Source organism: Talpa occidentalis, unplaced genomic scaffold (genome assembly GCF_014898055.3).
Source record: "Talpa occidentalis isolate TD23 unplaced genomic scaffold, MPIMG_talOcc4v2.1 talOcc4.11, whole genome shotgun sequence".
Taxonomy (NCBI): domain Eukaryota; kingdom Metazoa; phylum Chordata; class Mammalia; order Eulipotyphla; family Talpidae; genus Talpa; species Talpa occidentalis.
The window spans coordinates 94,905-110,240 of record NW_023601104.1 but is presented as its reverse complement, the minus strand read 5'-3'; the positions used below and the strand labels follow the sequence as shown (position 1 = coordinate 110,240).

Sequence of the window (15,336 nt, the reverse complement as noted above, 5' to 3'; positions counted from 1 at the left end):
CTGAAAATAATGATAGTTTTGTTTTTATACTCTTCTGTTTCATTTTAAGATTTTTATGATTTTATTTTATATAATTCTTACATAATTTTCATTTTTGCATAATGTATGCATTTTCATTTTGGTTATATTCCCCATACAGTTCCCACCCCCTTTTTCTGACCCTAATCCCTCTTCTCCTCCCCCATACCCCCCTGTAGTGTGTCTCTGGTCTATAGTTGCTTGTTGATTTTGATTTTTATTTTATTGCAATTAGTCTTTTTCCTGGTCCCTTATTTAGGTTTTCTAAATTCATGCTATGAGTGAGACCATCTGGTATTTTTCTTTTTCTTTCTGGCTTATTTCACTGAGCATGATCCCTTCCAGCTCCACCCATGTTGCTGCAAATTGCATGTGTTTATCTTTTTTGATTGCTGAGTAATATTCCATGGTGTATATGTACCACATCTTCTTGATCCAGTCATCTATTTTTTTTTTTTAAAGATTTATTTATTTATTTATTTATACAATCACTGAGTACAGTCAGAAGCGCAGGAGGGTGAGAGAATTCACCAGAGCCAGAGTGGGGAGCAGAGCAGGCAGAAGGACCGAAGTACACTGCTGAGGGGAGCAGCGGGCGGCAGGAGAGGTCTGTGCGCCATGTGGGACCCTCCTCCAGAGGCCGGGGAGCAGCCGGGGATTGAACCAGCGCCGTGGAGGTCGCGGGGAGCTTCGCAACCCAGCGCTCAACCGCTGCGCCACCGGGGAGGCCCAGTCAGTCATCTATTTTTGGGCATTTGGGTTGTTTCCATAGCTTACCTATTGTAAATAGTGCTGCAATAAACATAGGGGTGCAGGTGCCCTTTTGAATTAATGATTTTGTGTCCTTTGGGTAAATACCTAGGAGTGGAGTTGCTGGATCATATGGAAGCTCTATGTTTAGTAGGTCAAGAAATCTCCGCACAGCTTTCCATAGTGGTTGGACAAGTTTGCACTCCCACCAACAGTGCAGGAGAGTTCCTTTTTCTCCACAACCTTGCCAACATTTGTTGTTGCTAGTTTTTTTTAATATGTGTCATTCTCACTGGTGTGAGATGGTATCTCATTGTAGTTTTGATTTGTATTTCACTGATGACAAGTGATGCTGAACATTTTCTCATATGCCTGTTGGCCATTTGCATTTCCTCTTTGGAAAAGTTTCTTTTTAGCTCTTCTGCCCATTTTTTGACCGGATTATTTTCTTTGCTTTTTTTTTTTTTTTTTGAGTCTCATGAGCTCTTTGTAGATTTTTGTGGTCAGTCCTTTATCCTTAGTGTTGCGTGCAAAAATGTTCTCCTAGTCGGTAGCATTTCTCTTTGTTTTGGTTATTGTCTCTTTTGCTGTTCAGAAGCTCTTTAATTTAGTCCCAGCTGTTTATCTTTGCCTTCACTATCACTGCTTTGGGTGATGTGTCTGTAAAGATGTCTTTGAGGTACATGTCTTGTAAAAATCCTCAATCAAATTTCAGCTATCAGAATCCAACAATGTATCCATAGATAATTCACCACGACCAAGTAGGATTTATTCCAGGACACAAGGATGGTTCAACATCCAAAAATCAATCAATGTAATCCAACACATCAACAAAAAGAAATATAAAAGCCATATGATAATATCAGAGATGCTGAGAAAACTTTCAACAAAGTACAACACCCATTTATGATAAAGGCCCTTGAAATTCTCAGGATACAAGGAACATTCCTCAACATCACAAAGGGCATATATGACAAGCCCATAGCCAGTATTATTCTCAATGGTGAAAAGCTGAAAGCATTTCCATTAAGATCTGGAACAAGACAAGGATATCCACTCTCACCACTGCTTTTCAATATAATACTGAAAGTCCTAGCCAGAGCAATAAGACAAGAGAAAGACATACAAGGAATCCAAATAGGGAAGGAAGAAGTTAAACTATCACTATTTGCAGATGATATGATAATATACATAGCAAACCCCAAAAACTCCACAGAAAAACTAATTAAACTAATCAGTTTAGTAAAGTGGCAGGATACAAAATCAATATGCAAAAATCACTAACCTTCCTATACACAAACAATAAATCTGAAGAAGAAGAAATCAAGAAAACCATCCCTTTTATTATTGAAACAAAAAAAAAATCAAATACTTGGGAATAAACCTAAGAAAAGAGGTAAAGGACCTATACAAAGAAAACTATAAAACACCATTAAAAGAAATAGACGAAGACACAAAGAAATGGAAAGACATCCCCTGCTCATGGATTGGAAAAATTAACATTATTAAAATGGCCATCCTACCAAAAGCAATTTACAGATTCAGTGTATTCCAATAAAAATTTCAATGACATTCTTCAAAGAAATAGAACAATTATTGATGAAATTCATATGGAATCACCAAAAACCCCAAAGAGCCAAAGCTCTCTTGAAAAAAAAAAAAAGGAGGAAATGGAGGCACCACACTCCCAGATTTCAAACTATACTACAAAGCCATAATAATCAAAACTGCATGGTTTTGGAACAAGAACAGACACATAGACCAATGGAACCGAATAGAAAATCCAGAAATAAACCCACAGATTTATGGTTAACTAATCTTTGAAAAAAGAGCAAAGAATATGCACTGGAGCAAAGAAAGTTTGTTCCATAAATGGTGCTGGGAAAACTGGGTCGCTACATGCAAAAGAATGAAGCATGATGACTACCTCATGCCATGCACAAAAATCAACTCAAAATGGATTAAAGAACTAGACATAAGACCTGAAACCATAAAATATATAGAAGAAAATAATGATAGTTCTACTTCAAATCTGAATTATTTTTATTTCCTGTTGCCTGATGACTCTAGTTAAAGAGAAGTGCTGACAGTGGACATCCTTGCCTTGTTCCTGATCTTGAAAGGAAAGCTTTCAGTTTTTCATAAAGTATTATATTGGCTGTAAGTTTGTGATATGTTTATAATGTTGTGGTAGCTCCCCTCTATTCCTATTTGTTTAGAGTTTGTATCGTAAGTTGGTAGTGTATCTTATCAAATGTTTTCCCTGAATTTATAGACATTATCATGTAGTTTTTATCCTTTCTTTTGTTGATGTAATATATTACATTGAATCATTTGCATATGCTGAACTACCCTCACATTCCTAGAATAAATTCTACCTGGTTATAGTTTATGATCTTTTTGATGTATTATTGAATTCAACTCGCTAGATTTTGCTGAGGAATTTTGCATCATTACTCATCTGAAATTTTGGTCTGTAGTTTTCTTTTTTTGTGATGTGTTTGTCTGGTTTGGGTATTGAGGTATTATTGGCACTATGTATTAAGAAATATTCCCTCTTGTTGGATTTTTAGGAATAATTCGAGCAAAATGGGCATAATTTTTTCTTTAGAGGTTTGAGATAAAATTCACCTGAAAAGCCATATGGTGCTGGGCTTTCAATTTGGGGTAGATTTTTGATTACTGTTTCTTTTGCTCAACATTGTGTTTAAGAGACAGCCATCTGCACATAGCTCTATTCCACTCTATGGAATAGAAATACCACAGTATTTTATTCTACTGAAACATGACACTCAGGTTACTTTTTGTTTGGAGCTATTATAAACAATTCTGCTCTGAACATTCTGGTATAGGCCTCCTATTATACCTAAGTACTCATCTCTTGCAGGGTATGTATCAGTAGAATTCCTGATCCACAGGATATATGAGTTACCTTCTACTTTTCCAAGTAACACCAAATTGTTTCCCAAAGCAAGTGTACAAATGTACATTCCCATTAGAAGCATATGAAGTACCCTTACAATTATCTTACCTTAAAAGAGAAATTAAGCAAAATGTATTCTATGCCTTCTTTTTCTTTCAAGATCTGAAGATCACTGTGCAAAGGACTATCAGGATCAACCCTAAGAATTACAAGACAAAAAATAGTTCAAGCAGAGTGTCAGAGATTTTTATTAACTAACTTCAAAACGAACGAGAGAGAGAGAGAGAGAGAGAGAGAGAGAGAGAGAGAAGGAAGGAAGGAAGGAAGGAAGGAAGGAAGGAAGGAAGGAAGGAAGGAAGGAAGGAAGGAAGGAAGGAAGGAAGGAAGGAAGGAAGGAAGGAAGGAAGGAAGGAAGGAAGGAAGGAAGGAAGGAAAAAGCCTAGGGTAAGTTTTAAAAGGAGAGGTCAAATTGCTCTATGATCCCCTGGAAATACAAATCACTATAGCCTCCAGTTCCTTGGGATTAAGAACAAAAGACATCATTGTTTAAATCTATTCTCCTAGGGTAGAATTAAAATTTAGCAGTCATTCTAAATGAAAGTTAAATGAACATATTTTTCTCTCAAGATCTCGGAAATAATGTTTTTCTAAAATTAGATTTGTAACTCAGTGTTTACAGGAGATATTTTTACCACAGATGGGACCAGAAAAAATGAAATCAGTAATAAAATCTAAATTTGTCTATGAGTGTTCTACATATTCAGGTCCAACTGGAATTCTTTATTTCAAATTAAAACAGGTTATCAGCATCAAGCTCATCAAGTTATTAAGTATACCCCTGCTTTTTAAAAAATATTTATTTTTTTCGTCATTGTTCACATTTGTATATCTGATTTAGGTGTAATCCCCATAAAATCCCACACCTGTGAAACTTCACCATAGCTTCTTGTGCTCTTCCCTCCTATTTTTTTCACCCATCTCTCTACCCCTCCCCTGTAGTATGTCTCAGTTCTACAGTTCATCTGCTAGTTTTGTCTTTTTTTTCCTAATCCCTTGTTCAATTTCCCTATATTACTACTATAAGTGAAACCATCTATTTCTTTTACCCTGAGTTTTTTGACTGAACATACGCCCTTCCATCCATGTTGCTGCAAATGGCATGACTTTATTATTTTTCATTGCTGAGTACTACTCCACTGTATATATATACCACATATTCTTGAACCAGTCATATTTTTGGGCAACTAGGTTGTTTCCAAAGCTTGGCTATTGTAAATAGTGCTGCAATTGTAAATAGTGCTGCACAGAAGTGCAGGTTTCCTTTTGAACTAATGTTTTTGTGAGCTTTGGGTAGATCCCTAGGAATGGAATTGCTAAGTCATAGGGTAGATCCATTTTTAATAATTTGAGGGTCCTCCACACAACTTTCCATAGTGGTTGGACCAGTTTGTATTCCCACCAACAATATAAAAGGGTTTCTTTTTCTCTACATCCTCACCAGCATTTTGTTGTCAGTTTTTTTAATGCGGACCTTTCTTGATGATATGAGGCGGTATATCATTGTGGTTTTGATTTGCATTTCCCTGATTATAAATGATAGAGTTTTTTTTTATATGCCTGTTGGCCATCTGCATTTCCTCTTTAGAGAAGTGTCTTTTTAGGTCTTCTGCCTACTTTTTAAATGGATTATTTTGTTTCTGTTGAGTGGTGTAAGCTCTTTGTAGCTCTCTGGTATCAGTCTCTTATCAGTTGTGTGGAGTACATATATTTTCTTCCAATCTGTAGGGTGCCTCTTCATTTTGGTTATTGTCTCTTTCGCTGTACAGAAGCTTTTTAATTTGATGTAATCCCAGCTGTTTATCTTTTCTTTCATTATCTTTGCTTCTGGAGATGAGTCCTCAAAAATGTTTCTGAGGCATGTCAGGGAGTGTTTTGCCTATGTTTTCTTCTATATATTCTATGGTTCTAGGTCTTATATTCAGGTTTTTTTAATCCATTTTGAGTTGGTCTTTTGTAAGGTGTGAGGGAGTAGTCTAGTATCATTCTTTTAAATGTAGTAGCCCAGCTTCCCCAGCACCATTTATTGAAGAAACTGTTCTTGTTCCAGTGTGAAATCTTTGATCCTTTGTCATAGATTAGTTGTCCATATATGTATGGCTTTATATCTGGGTTTTCAATTCGATTCCATTGGTCTTCATGTCTACCTTTGTTCCAGTACCAGTTTTAATTATTATGGTTTTGTAGAACAGCTTGAAGTCCTAGAGTAATACCTCCATATTTTCTTTTTTAGTTAGGAGAGCTCCAGCTATATGAGTTTTTTTATGGTTCATGTAAATTTCATCAATATTTTTTCTATTTCTTTGAAGAAAGTCATTGAGATTTTTATTGGAATTGCAATGAATATGTAAATTGCTTTTGGCAGAATGGCCATTTTGATAATGTTAATTCTGCTAATCTGATGAGCAAGGCTCATCTTTCCATTCTTTTTCATTTTCTTCTATTTCTTTTATCAATGTTTTGTAGTTTTCTTTATGTAGGTCTTTCACCTCTTTTGTGAAGTTTATCCCCAGGTATTTAATTTTGGGGTGTACAAAAGTGAATGAGATGGTTTTCTTTATTTCTTCTTCTTCAAATTGTTTGCATATAAGAAAGCTACTGATTTTTGTGTGTTGATTTTGGACATGCTATTTTACCAAACTGATTTATTGTTTTAATTAGTTTTTCTGTGGAGTTTTTAGAGTTCTCTATATATGCTATCATATCAAACACAACTAGTAATAGTTTTGTAACAGGGTGGTCCCGAGGAAAGAGGGAGGTTCCAGGTTCCCTGCCCCACCCAAATGGAGGGTGAAGCTGAGCAGAGAGAGAAGAAGCTGCAGAGGAGACTAAGAAAGGGAGGAGCAGGATGCAGAGCCAGAAGGAGACCTGGAGGAGGCACATGGAACCGCGAGACACGTGAAGAAACTGTGCTTGCCTTTTGGTCGGGGACTGGGTGAGATGTGGGTGAGAGACCCGTGGGGAGGTGACAATGGCGGTTTTTGTCTTGATGTTGATTTCGCTCTTTTCCCTCCACACTTGTTTGGTTGTTTCTGATGCTTTTCTGTGGGTCCCCACTGGAAGATGCTTTAGACTTGTGGCAGGCTTTGGAGATTTGCTCTGGGTCAATCCCATTTGGATGGAGTTTTACCCATGAGGGGATGGGTAACTGTGGGGGTGCTTGATTTAGAAACTAGATTCTTTGCCTTTCCTGTATTGTTTCCTACTTGTATTAAAGTTCCTTCCCAGTGAAGTCTCATATGTTTTGTGTTGATGCAGCGGCGGATGGCAAAACCCATTTAGAATAGGCAGGTTTGTGGGGTTTGGGCTGCCCCTCTCCCTGCCCTGTAATGGTTTTACTACTTCTTTTCCTATTTGGATTCATGTCTTTCTTTTGCCTAATTGCTCAAGCTGGAACTTACAGTATTATATTGAAAAAAAGTGGTGAGAATAGACATCCTTGCCTTGTTCTAGATCTTAAAGGGAAGGATTTTAGTTCCCCACCATGAATAATGATATTGGCTGTGGGTTTGTCATATATGGCTTTTATTAAGTTAATATAGTATGTTCCTTCTTTTTCAAGAATTAAGAGGGCCTTCATCATAAATGGTTGTTTAATTTTATCAAATGCTTTCTCAGCATCTATTGATGTGATCATATGGTTTTTATTTTTCTTTTGATTGATGTGGTGAATTACATTAATTGATTTTCAGATGTTGAATCATCCTTGTGTCCCTAGTATAAATCCCACTTGGTCATGATGTATAATTATTTTGATTCCTTGTTGGATTAGGTTTGCTAGGATTTTGTTGAGTATTTTTGCTTTTCTGTTCATTGGGAGATTGGTCTGTAGTTTCCTTTTTGTGTGTGGTTTTGGTATTAGGGTAATTTTGGTTTCGTAAAATGTACTTGGTAGTATTCCTTTGTTCTCAATTTTTTGGAAAAGTTTTTGTAGGATAGGTACCAGTTTATCTTGGAATGTTTGGTAGAACTCATTTGTGAAACCATCTGGACCAGGGCTTTTGTTTTTGCAGAGGGTTTTGGTTACTGTTTTGATTTAGGTACTTGTAATTGATTTAAGTTTTCTATCTCTTCTTTACTCAGCTTTGGATGATTTAGGTTTTCTTTCTCTTCTTTATTCAGCTCAGCTTTGGATTATATAGTTTTAGGAATTTGTCCATCGCATCTATATTGTTGAACTTGTTTGCATATAAATGTTCATAGGAATCTGATTATCCTCTGGATTTCTGCTGTGTCTGTTGTAATTTCTCTGATTTCATTTATGATCCTATTTATTTGAGTTTCTCCTTTTTTTCTTTTGTGAGCTTGGCTAGAGGTTTGTCTATTTTGGTTATTTTTTTCAGAGAATAAGCATTTGGTTTCACTGATTTTTGGGGTTGTCTTTTTTTGGTCTATTTCATTTATTTATGCTTGAACTTTTTTTATTTCCTTCCTTCTACTGGGTTAGGGTTGTTGTTTTTTTTTTGTTGTTGTTGTTGTTGTTCCTCAAGATGGGAGATAAGGTGGGTTTTTCTTTTAATTCTTTCTTGTTTCTTGATGTGGGTGTTTATTGCTATATACTTTCCTCTTATTGCTGCTTTTACTGTATCTCATGTATTCTGGAAAGCAGTGTCCTCTTAGTCAATGTATTTCTTAAATTCTTTCCTGAATTCCTCATTGATCCAGTGGTCATTCAGTAGTATGTCTCCATGTAATGGGGGTGGGGGCAGTGTTCATTGCTTTCTTTTCATAGTTGATTTCTAATTTTATGCCTTATGGTCAGAGTAAATGTGTGGTGTATATGGGCCAAAAGGCACTTTCCCCGGTGGTTGCTGCTCCCTGTGGGGCTGCTGGGCACTCTCTCCCTGCCTAGCTCCACTCAGTGGGCTGGGCGGTTTCAGTGTCACCCCATCAAGGTCACACAGTCTCTGGTGCTGTGTGTGGGCCAAAAGGCACCCTCCTGTGTGGGTGCTGCTCTCTGTGCTGCTGGGCCCTCCCTCTACCTACCATGCTTCACTCACAGGGCTGGGGAGGAGAGGGGGGTGTCGGCTTGTAGGGATTTTGCGCCAACTCTATTGCTGCTGTGTGTGGGCCAAAAGGCACTCTCTCGGGTAGTTGCTGCTCCCCATGGGGCTGCTGGTCCCTTCCCACTGTAGTCCTGGCTTCACTCTTACCCTTGTTTCTATCATGCCTAACTGTCTAACTCATGAAACACTTTATCCCAATATTGGTGCTTCCTGTTCTACTTCTCAGTTATTATTAGGCCTAAGAAACAGCTCATTTTAACACCTTGAGAAGTATTTCTAAAGAAAGAGGGTCTAAAGTTCTAAGTAAAAGTCATAGTATAAAGGTGTCAAATGGGGAGCTAGGGAGAAGAAGTTAATAGTTACATAGGGAATCTCCATTATGAGAGTCTACCATTACAAAAAAAAGTGGGTTAGCATTAAAAAGCCACTTACTGGGCCTCCCCGTGGCTGCCCATGGCCTCTGCAGTGCCGGTTAGATCCCCGGCTGCTCCCCGGCCACTGGAGGAGGATCCCACATGGCGCGCAGACCTCTCCTGCCGCCCGCTGCTCCCCTCAGCAGTGTACTTCGGTCCTTCTGCCTGCTCTGCTCCCCGCTCTGGCTCTGGTGAATTCTCTCACCCTCCTGCGCTTCTGACTGTACTCAGTGATTGTATAAATAAATAAATAAATAAATCTTTAAAAAAAAAAAAAAAGCCACTTACTTCTGCAGTTTAACATGCCAGTCATATAAACTGTCATTTACGAGTTCCACTGCATAAATTCCTGTAAAGATAGAGGACATGTTATTTTTCATTTGATTTTGTAACTATTATTATGATGTAAAGGTATACCAAACAAAGCGCAAAAGCAAAAAAATTTGCTATTAAAACATGGAAAAACTCAAGTTATTTGTGAATATTTTGTCACTGAACCTGAGTATCTTAAGTCAACACCCCTAGCTTAAAGCAACACTCTATAACAATGAACCTGGAGCTTTGTAGCACAAACCACAGGGCAAGACTGGTTCTTTCCCACAGCTGCCTAAGCAGTGGAAGCCATTGACGTGGTGGCAGTCAACTGCACATGCCAGAGTGGATACCTATGGGCAGCCCCTCCACTGAGCACCAGACCGGTTTGAGCACTGAGCCTAAACTCCAGGGACAGAAAGGGAATTTCCCCATTGGCCTCTGGGCAGCACCCAGGTCGCTTTGCAGCAGAAGGTTACAGGATGGCTACAGGGAGGATTGGTGCTGTCCAGGCTCCATAGCCAGATTTGAGCACAGGGAGCACCACCCCCTCAGGGTTCTGGCACCAACCCTGAGAAGCTGTTGTGGACAGTGCAAGTGTGAGACAGTGGGAGGTATTTTACTACCTGCTATCAGTGGATCCACTGTGGCTCAGGCTGCAGGCAGAGGCCAGCAATGGATAGCAGCAGTGGTTTCCCTATCATGTAGCCCCTTTGGGACTGCAGAGGCAGGGTTTTCCTGTTACCCCTAGTTCAGGGCTGCAGGGAAAAGCATGGACCTCACTGGGGGAGATCCAGCACGGTGGCTCTTGCAGGCAGCAAAGCCGCCTATGTAGTCCCAGGAACAAGGGTAGGCTCCCAGTGGAGCCCATCTGTAGGTCCACCTTCCACCTTTCACATTGTAACACGTGGCCCTACTGGAGGACCACTAGGTGCACAGAGCCTCTGGCCCCACTGACGCTAGCTTTGCAGTCTATTGAGCCCATGAGCCTGCCCTGAGGTTAGGGCAGGTTGGCTCTGTGCAGTCACCAAGTTTTCCTTTTTATATTTGGCATGTGGATTGCAGACTGGACCAACCAGGTGTGAGCTAAATGAACCAACCAGGTTCAATCAGCTTATTAGTTAATTATTCATATTGAACATCAAGAATAGGCTGATTGGTTCTAAGAGGTCCAATCAGTCACTTAGAATTGAAAATGAAAGAGCCTAAGACAGGGCAGGAGCCAGCTTAGATGATCCTGTTCCTGGCCTTGGAAGAAAAAAGAATCTAGCAGCCTACCTTCAAAGAAAGAAGAGAAGCTGCATTGCTGCACAGAGACCTGGCTACTACACCTGCCTCAGGCCTTGCCTCTGACATTGCTTGAAAGGAGCACAAATGGCCCCCGGCCTGGTGTCATGTCCCAAAGATCTCCTTGTTGTTGGTGTAGGCCTAAAACTCACAAAGAGCTGTTAACACTGGTGGCTCTGAAACCACATCCTCGTGACTGGTGGTGACTGGCAATACTGGCCAGTACTGTTGACAGGTGACCGGCACTGTGTGTCTAGATCACCTTGACGGGCTGTCCACCACCTCTGACATCTGGCATTGCTTCCCAGTGCTGTTGCCTCTGTTGCTGTCCAGTCCAGCTTCCAGTGCTGTCCAGCCTTGCCTTCAAACTGCTTTTGTGGGCTGCTGCAGTGTCACCTCAGTGATCCCCACTTCTGAGCACCTCCAGCTGCCAGCATGACTTGGATTCTGGCCCACTGCTTCCTGGTATGCCATGATCTCTAGACCCTCACTGAAGGGGCACTGCCCTCTTGAATGAGAAGTTTTCTGTTTGGGTCTTCTGGACACTGTGGACACGGTCTGAGGTGAAACAGCCAGCCACTTGTGGCCTTGGAAACTCTATTTCCCCCAGTTTGTTAAATAAGCCCCACTGTTGCTCCCTGAACCTGAGTGGTCTGGTAGTTGTATACGTGAAACTCTTGTTTCAACAAGAGTTAATGAACATAACCAAAAAATGTTTTTTTCTTTAAAAAAGGAAAGCAATTATATAATTAACTTGGTCATAATTCTGCTTATAAAAATATAATCATCTTATTTGATTTCCAAAGCAGGTATTACTTGTACTAGTCCCAGAAGATAAAAGTCATGAAATAATTTTTACAAGTAAGAACAACAACTGTGATATAGCCATAAATACATTTAAAAAAAAAAAAAGGAAAACTCATCAATTCTATCCATTACATCTTATCATTACATAGTTAAATTTGTGTTTCACATAAATACACATTTCTGTTCCTCTCCACTTAAAGTATGAGACATGAACTTAATTACTGGGAAACTGCTAAAAGCATAAGCACAACAGAGATGGTGGAGATCAGAGATGCTCACCTGTTTTATAACTCTGTGATCTGTATATGTCCCTGAGCTCTTTCATAAGTCTATCTGAAGCTTGCACAGACCCAGACACTGCACCCTGAAACATAAAATTTGCTGTTAATCTGGATCTACTGAGTCTAATAAGATCAAAAGGCACTGAAACCTAAAATCAAAGTTTAAAATGGATCACCCTCAACATTGTAACAAATCAAGACTGCTAAGTTCAATCAAATGAAGACATGAAGTTTTGATATGAATATAAAATTGGGGACAAGTCTGGTTCATCTACTATTTCTTATCATGTGGAAAAAAGTCTAACCAATATACCCAAAACACTATGGCCCCTAGAATTCACTATGTATCTATTTCAAATTCCATTAACTGAAAATTTTTATAATGTTTTTAATTTAAAATATTATTTTTTAGCTCATTTTTAGGATCTCTGCAAAATCCAAAGTACAGAGACCTCCCATATAAATTCCACTCAATGTAGTATCTACCCCTCATTATCAAAATCACTCTTAGAAAGGTATATTTTTGATGTGATGAACCTAAACTGATACATTATCACTTAAAGTCCACAATATATCTGAGGCTCTCTCTTGATGTTTAATGACATAGATACAGCACTATAGTATCATATAGAGCACTTTTACCACCCTAAATCCTCTATGCTCTAATCATCCTTCCCCACCTCCAACCATGGAATACACTAAACTTTTTATTATCTCCATAGTTTTGCCTTTTCCAGATTGTCTTTAGTTGGAAACATGCAGTGTGCAGCCTTTCAGATTTGCTTTTTCACTTAGTAATAGGAGTTTAAGTTTTCTCCATGCCTTTCCATGGCTTAAAGGCTCATTTCTTTTTTTTTTTTTAAGCAGGTAATAATATGCCACTGTTAGTATCTGATGAAAGGATAATTTGCTTGCTTCCAATTTTTGACAATTATGAATAAAGCTGCAGGTTTTTGCACATTCACCCATGAGCAGGTTTTTGTGTGTACACAAGTTTTCTATTCATTTGGGTAAATACCCAGGAACACACATGGACTGCATGATAAAAACATGTTTATTTTTGTAAGAATCTGTTAGACTGCCTTTCAAAGTAGCTGCACCGTTTCTGCATTCCCGTCAGCAATGTTGCTGAACATCCACACAGGCATTTGGCAGTGTCAGTGATCTTGATCTTGTCCATGCTATTATGTGTGTAAGGACTCCACAGCATTTTGAAAACACTAGAAAATCCTCAGACCACGACACATTAAAAGAGAGCTGTATTAATCAGACTATAAGCAAGAATGTTATCCTAAAGGTCCAGTTGTACACATTAAGAAACTGAGGAACATGATTGCCTGTATGCAACAGATATTGTTACGGAGCAACCCCGACCAGGCAACCCGTTTTATATCGGGGTTGCTCTGTAACAATATTAGTTCTTATCAGTGTTGGAACTCCTCTAAAGATAAAAATGTACCAATGTACATTTGAATGCAATGTACAGTTCAGTCAATGGAACTATTTATCATAAGACAAAAGCATTTAGAATGCCTTAACTAAGAAAACTCATCACATAAAATCTAAGATGTTAATGGCTACATTACCCTTTAAGAAGAAAAAAATCAGGTTTACAAAGATACTATTTCCTAGGCAAGTGACTTTGAACCCTCTATTTAACTGGCTTAGAGTCTAGTTTTACATCTATAGAATAGAAAGTATATTGCACACAGTGATTAAAATGATTAAATGGTAATGTACAGAAATGTTAAAGTATTTGAACATAGTCTCTGCAATGTGAGAATGTTTAATAATTTGTAGTCATTTTCACTATACCAAACAAGCTGTAAGCAATCGCAAGATACAGAAAGTATGGTAAGAATCATTAATTTAGATGCCAACAAACTTTTTTTTTTAAATAATCAAGGTAAGAACAGGCTAAAAAAAAAATCTATCAAATTAATAATAGTAAATTAAGAGTGAAAAAAGAAGAGAAATCTACTTGTTTACAAAACTCAGTATATTCTTGCATAACAATTCATTTCCTGTGTTTAAAACCCGTGCTCAAGACAAAGGAACTGGTACTCAAATTTCATGGAGTTGATAAATAGCTCTCTGTAAGTAGTGTTGAGACAGAGAGCTACATTCTCATTTGATATTTTCCTGCTCAGTCTAGGTGTTTGTATGCATCATTCTCATTTATTCTTCACAGCAATATCTCAAAAAGCATGCATTCCACATTTAACAGTCACACAGTTGTGGTTGTTATCAACTCAAGTGTTCAGTTAACTCCCTCATGCTGCATCTTATATAAAAAGAGATGTTAACACAAAGGAAAAAGCTACTTTTGGTTTGGTCAGGCAAGACAGGCCAAAAGTCAGCCTCACAGAGAAGAACTGGAATTGTACTTTGTAGAGAGACTGATTTAAATATATATATGCCATAGGAGGAGGGTAAACAAACAGTATAAACAAGTTGGAAAGGGAGCATATACAGGAAGCAGTAGTTGATAGCAGGATGGGAAAAGCAGATGAACAGGAAAGTAGCTATCAAAAGATGAAAAAAGTTTTTTTAAAAAAACTAGGGTGGGGCCTCCCTGGTGGCGCAGTGGTTGACCGCTGGGTTGCGAAGCTGCCCGCAGCCTCTGCAGCAGTAGTTCAATCCCCAGCCACCGAGAGGGTCCCACATGGCGCGCAGACCTCTCCTGCTGTGCCCACTGCTCCCCTCAGCAGTGTACTTTGTCAGTCTGCCTGCTGTGCTCTCCGCTCTGACTCTGGTGAATTCTCTCGCCCTCGCACACTTCTGACTGTACCCGGTGCTTGTATAAATAAATAAATAAATCTTAAAAAAAAAAAAAAAAAAACTAGGGTGACAAAACATGGCTGAATTCACATTCAAGACAGGAATGGAGGAGGGCAGCTGAGATGGTTAGCTGAATGTATTGCTCTGTAATTATTTAACCACAAAAGCCCAAGTTAACGAGATTTATACACTTACATTTAGATGGTCTTGCCTTTGAGTCTTTCTAATTTTCTCTAATATTGCCAAATTTTCTTTTTCAATTCCTTCATCTTCTGACTTTTTTCCATTAATAGGCTCTTCTTCCTTCATCTCATAGTGATCCAAGTCTTCTATATCCTACAAAAATATGGAAAATATTAGCTTATTCAACTTTATGACAAAAGTAAAACTATTCTTGACCTAACAGGGAAAACAAAAGGGAGAATACGTGATTCTATGGTGACAGGCAAAAAAGCCTTCTTCACACTCAATTCAAAAGGGTTCTCCTTTTACATCCTGTGTTTTGTTTAAAAGCTTGAGTCTGAGTAAAGAATACTTAATGGCTTTATAAAGTCATAAGTATTGTTACATGGCACAAAGGAAACGCGGACACCAGGGCTAACAAGAAGCAGGTTCAATGCACCAGTGCTGACTCAGAGGATTCGTATCCCAAAGCTGAGTCCCGTCTGTAGGGGCTTGTATACACTTTCAGTTTCTACAAT

At 38.7% G+C, this 15,336-nt stretch overlaps 1 protein-coding gene across 6 annotated transcripts in view; it reads right to left on the bottom strand.

The window, feature by feature from the left end:
• UBE2Q2 (ubiquitin conjugating enzyme E2 Q2) overlaps positions 1-15,336 on the bottom strand; it is a 62,262-nt gene that overhangs the window by 24,184 nt on the left and 22,742 nt on the right. For all 6 annotated transcript variants that reach the window (XM_054699916.1, XM_037502045.2, XM_037502042.2 and 3 more), the window contains exons 5-8: positions 14,831-14,971; positions 11,853-11,937; positions 9,456-9,516; positions 3,800-3,890 (exon numbers count right to left, since the gene is read on the bottom strand). In XM_054699916.1, the coding sequence (XP_054555891.1) occupies positions 3,800-3,890; positions 9,456-9,516; positions 11,853-11,937; positions 14,831-14,971 (378 nt within the window). The remainder of the gene's footprint in view (positions 1-3,799; positions 3,891-9,455; positions 9,517-11,852; positions 11,938-14,830; positions 14,972-15,336) is intronic.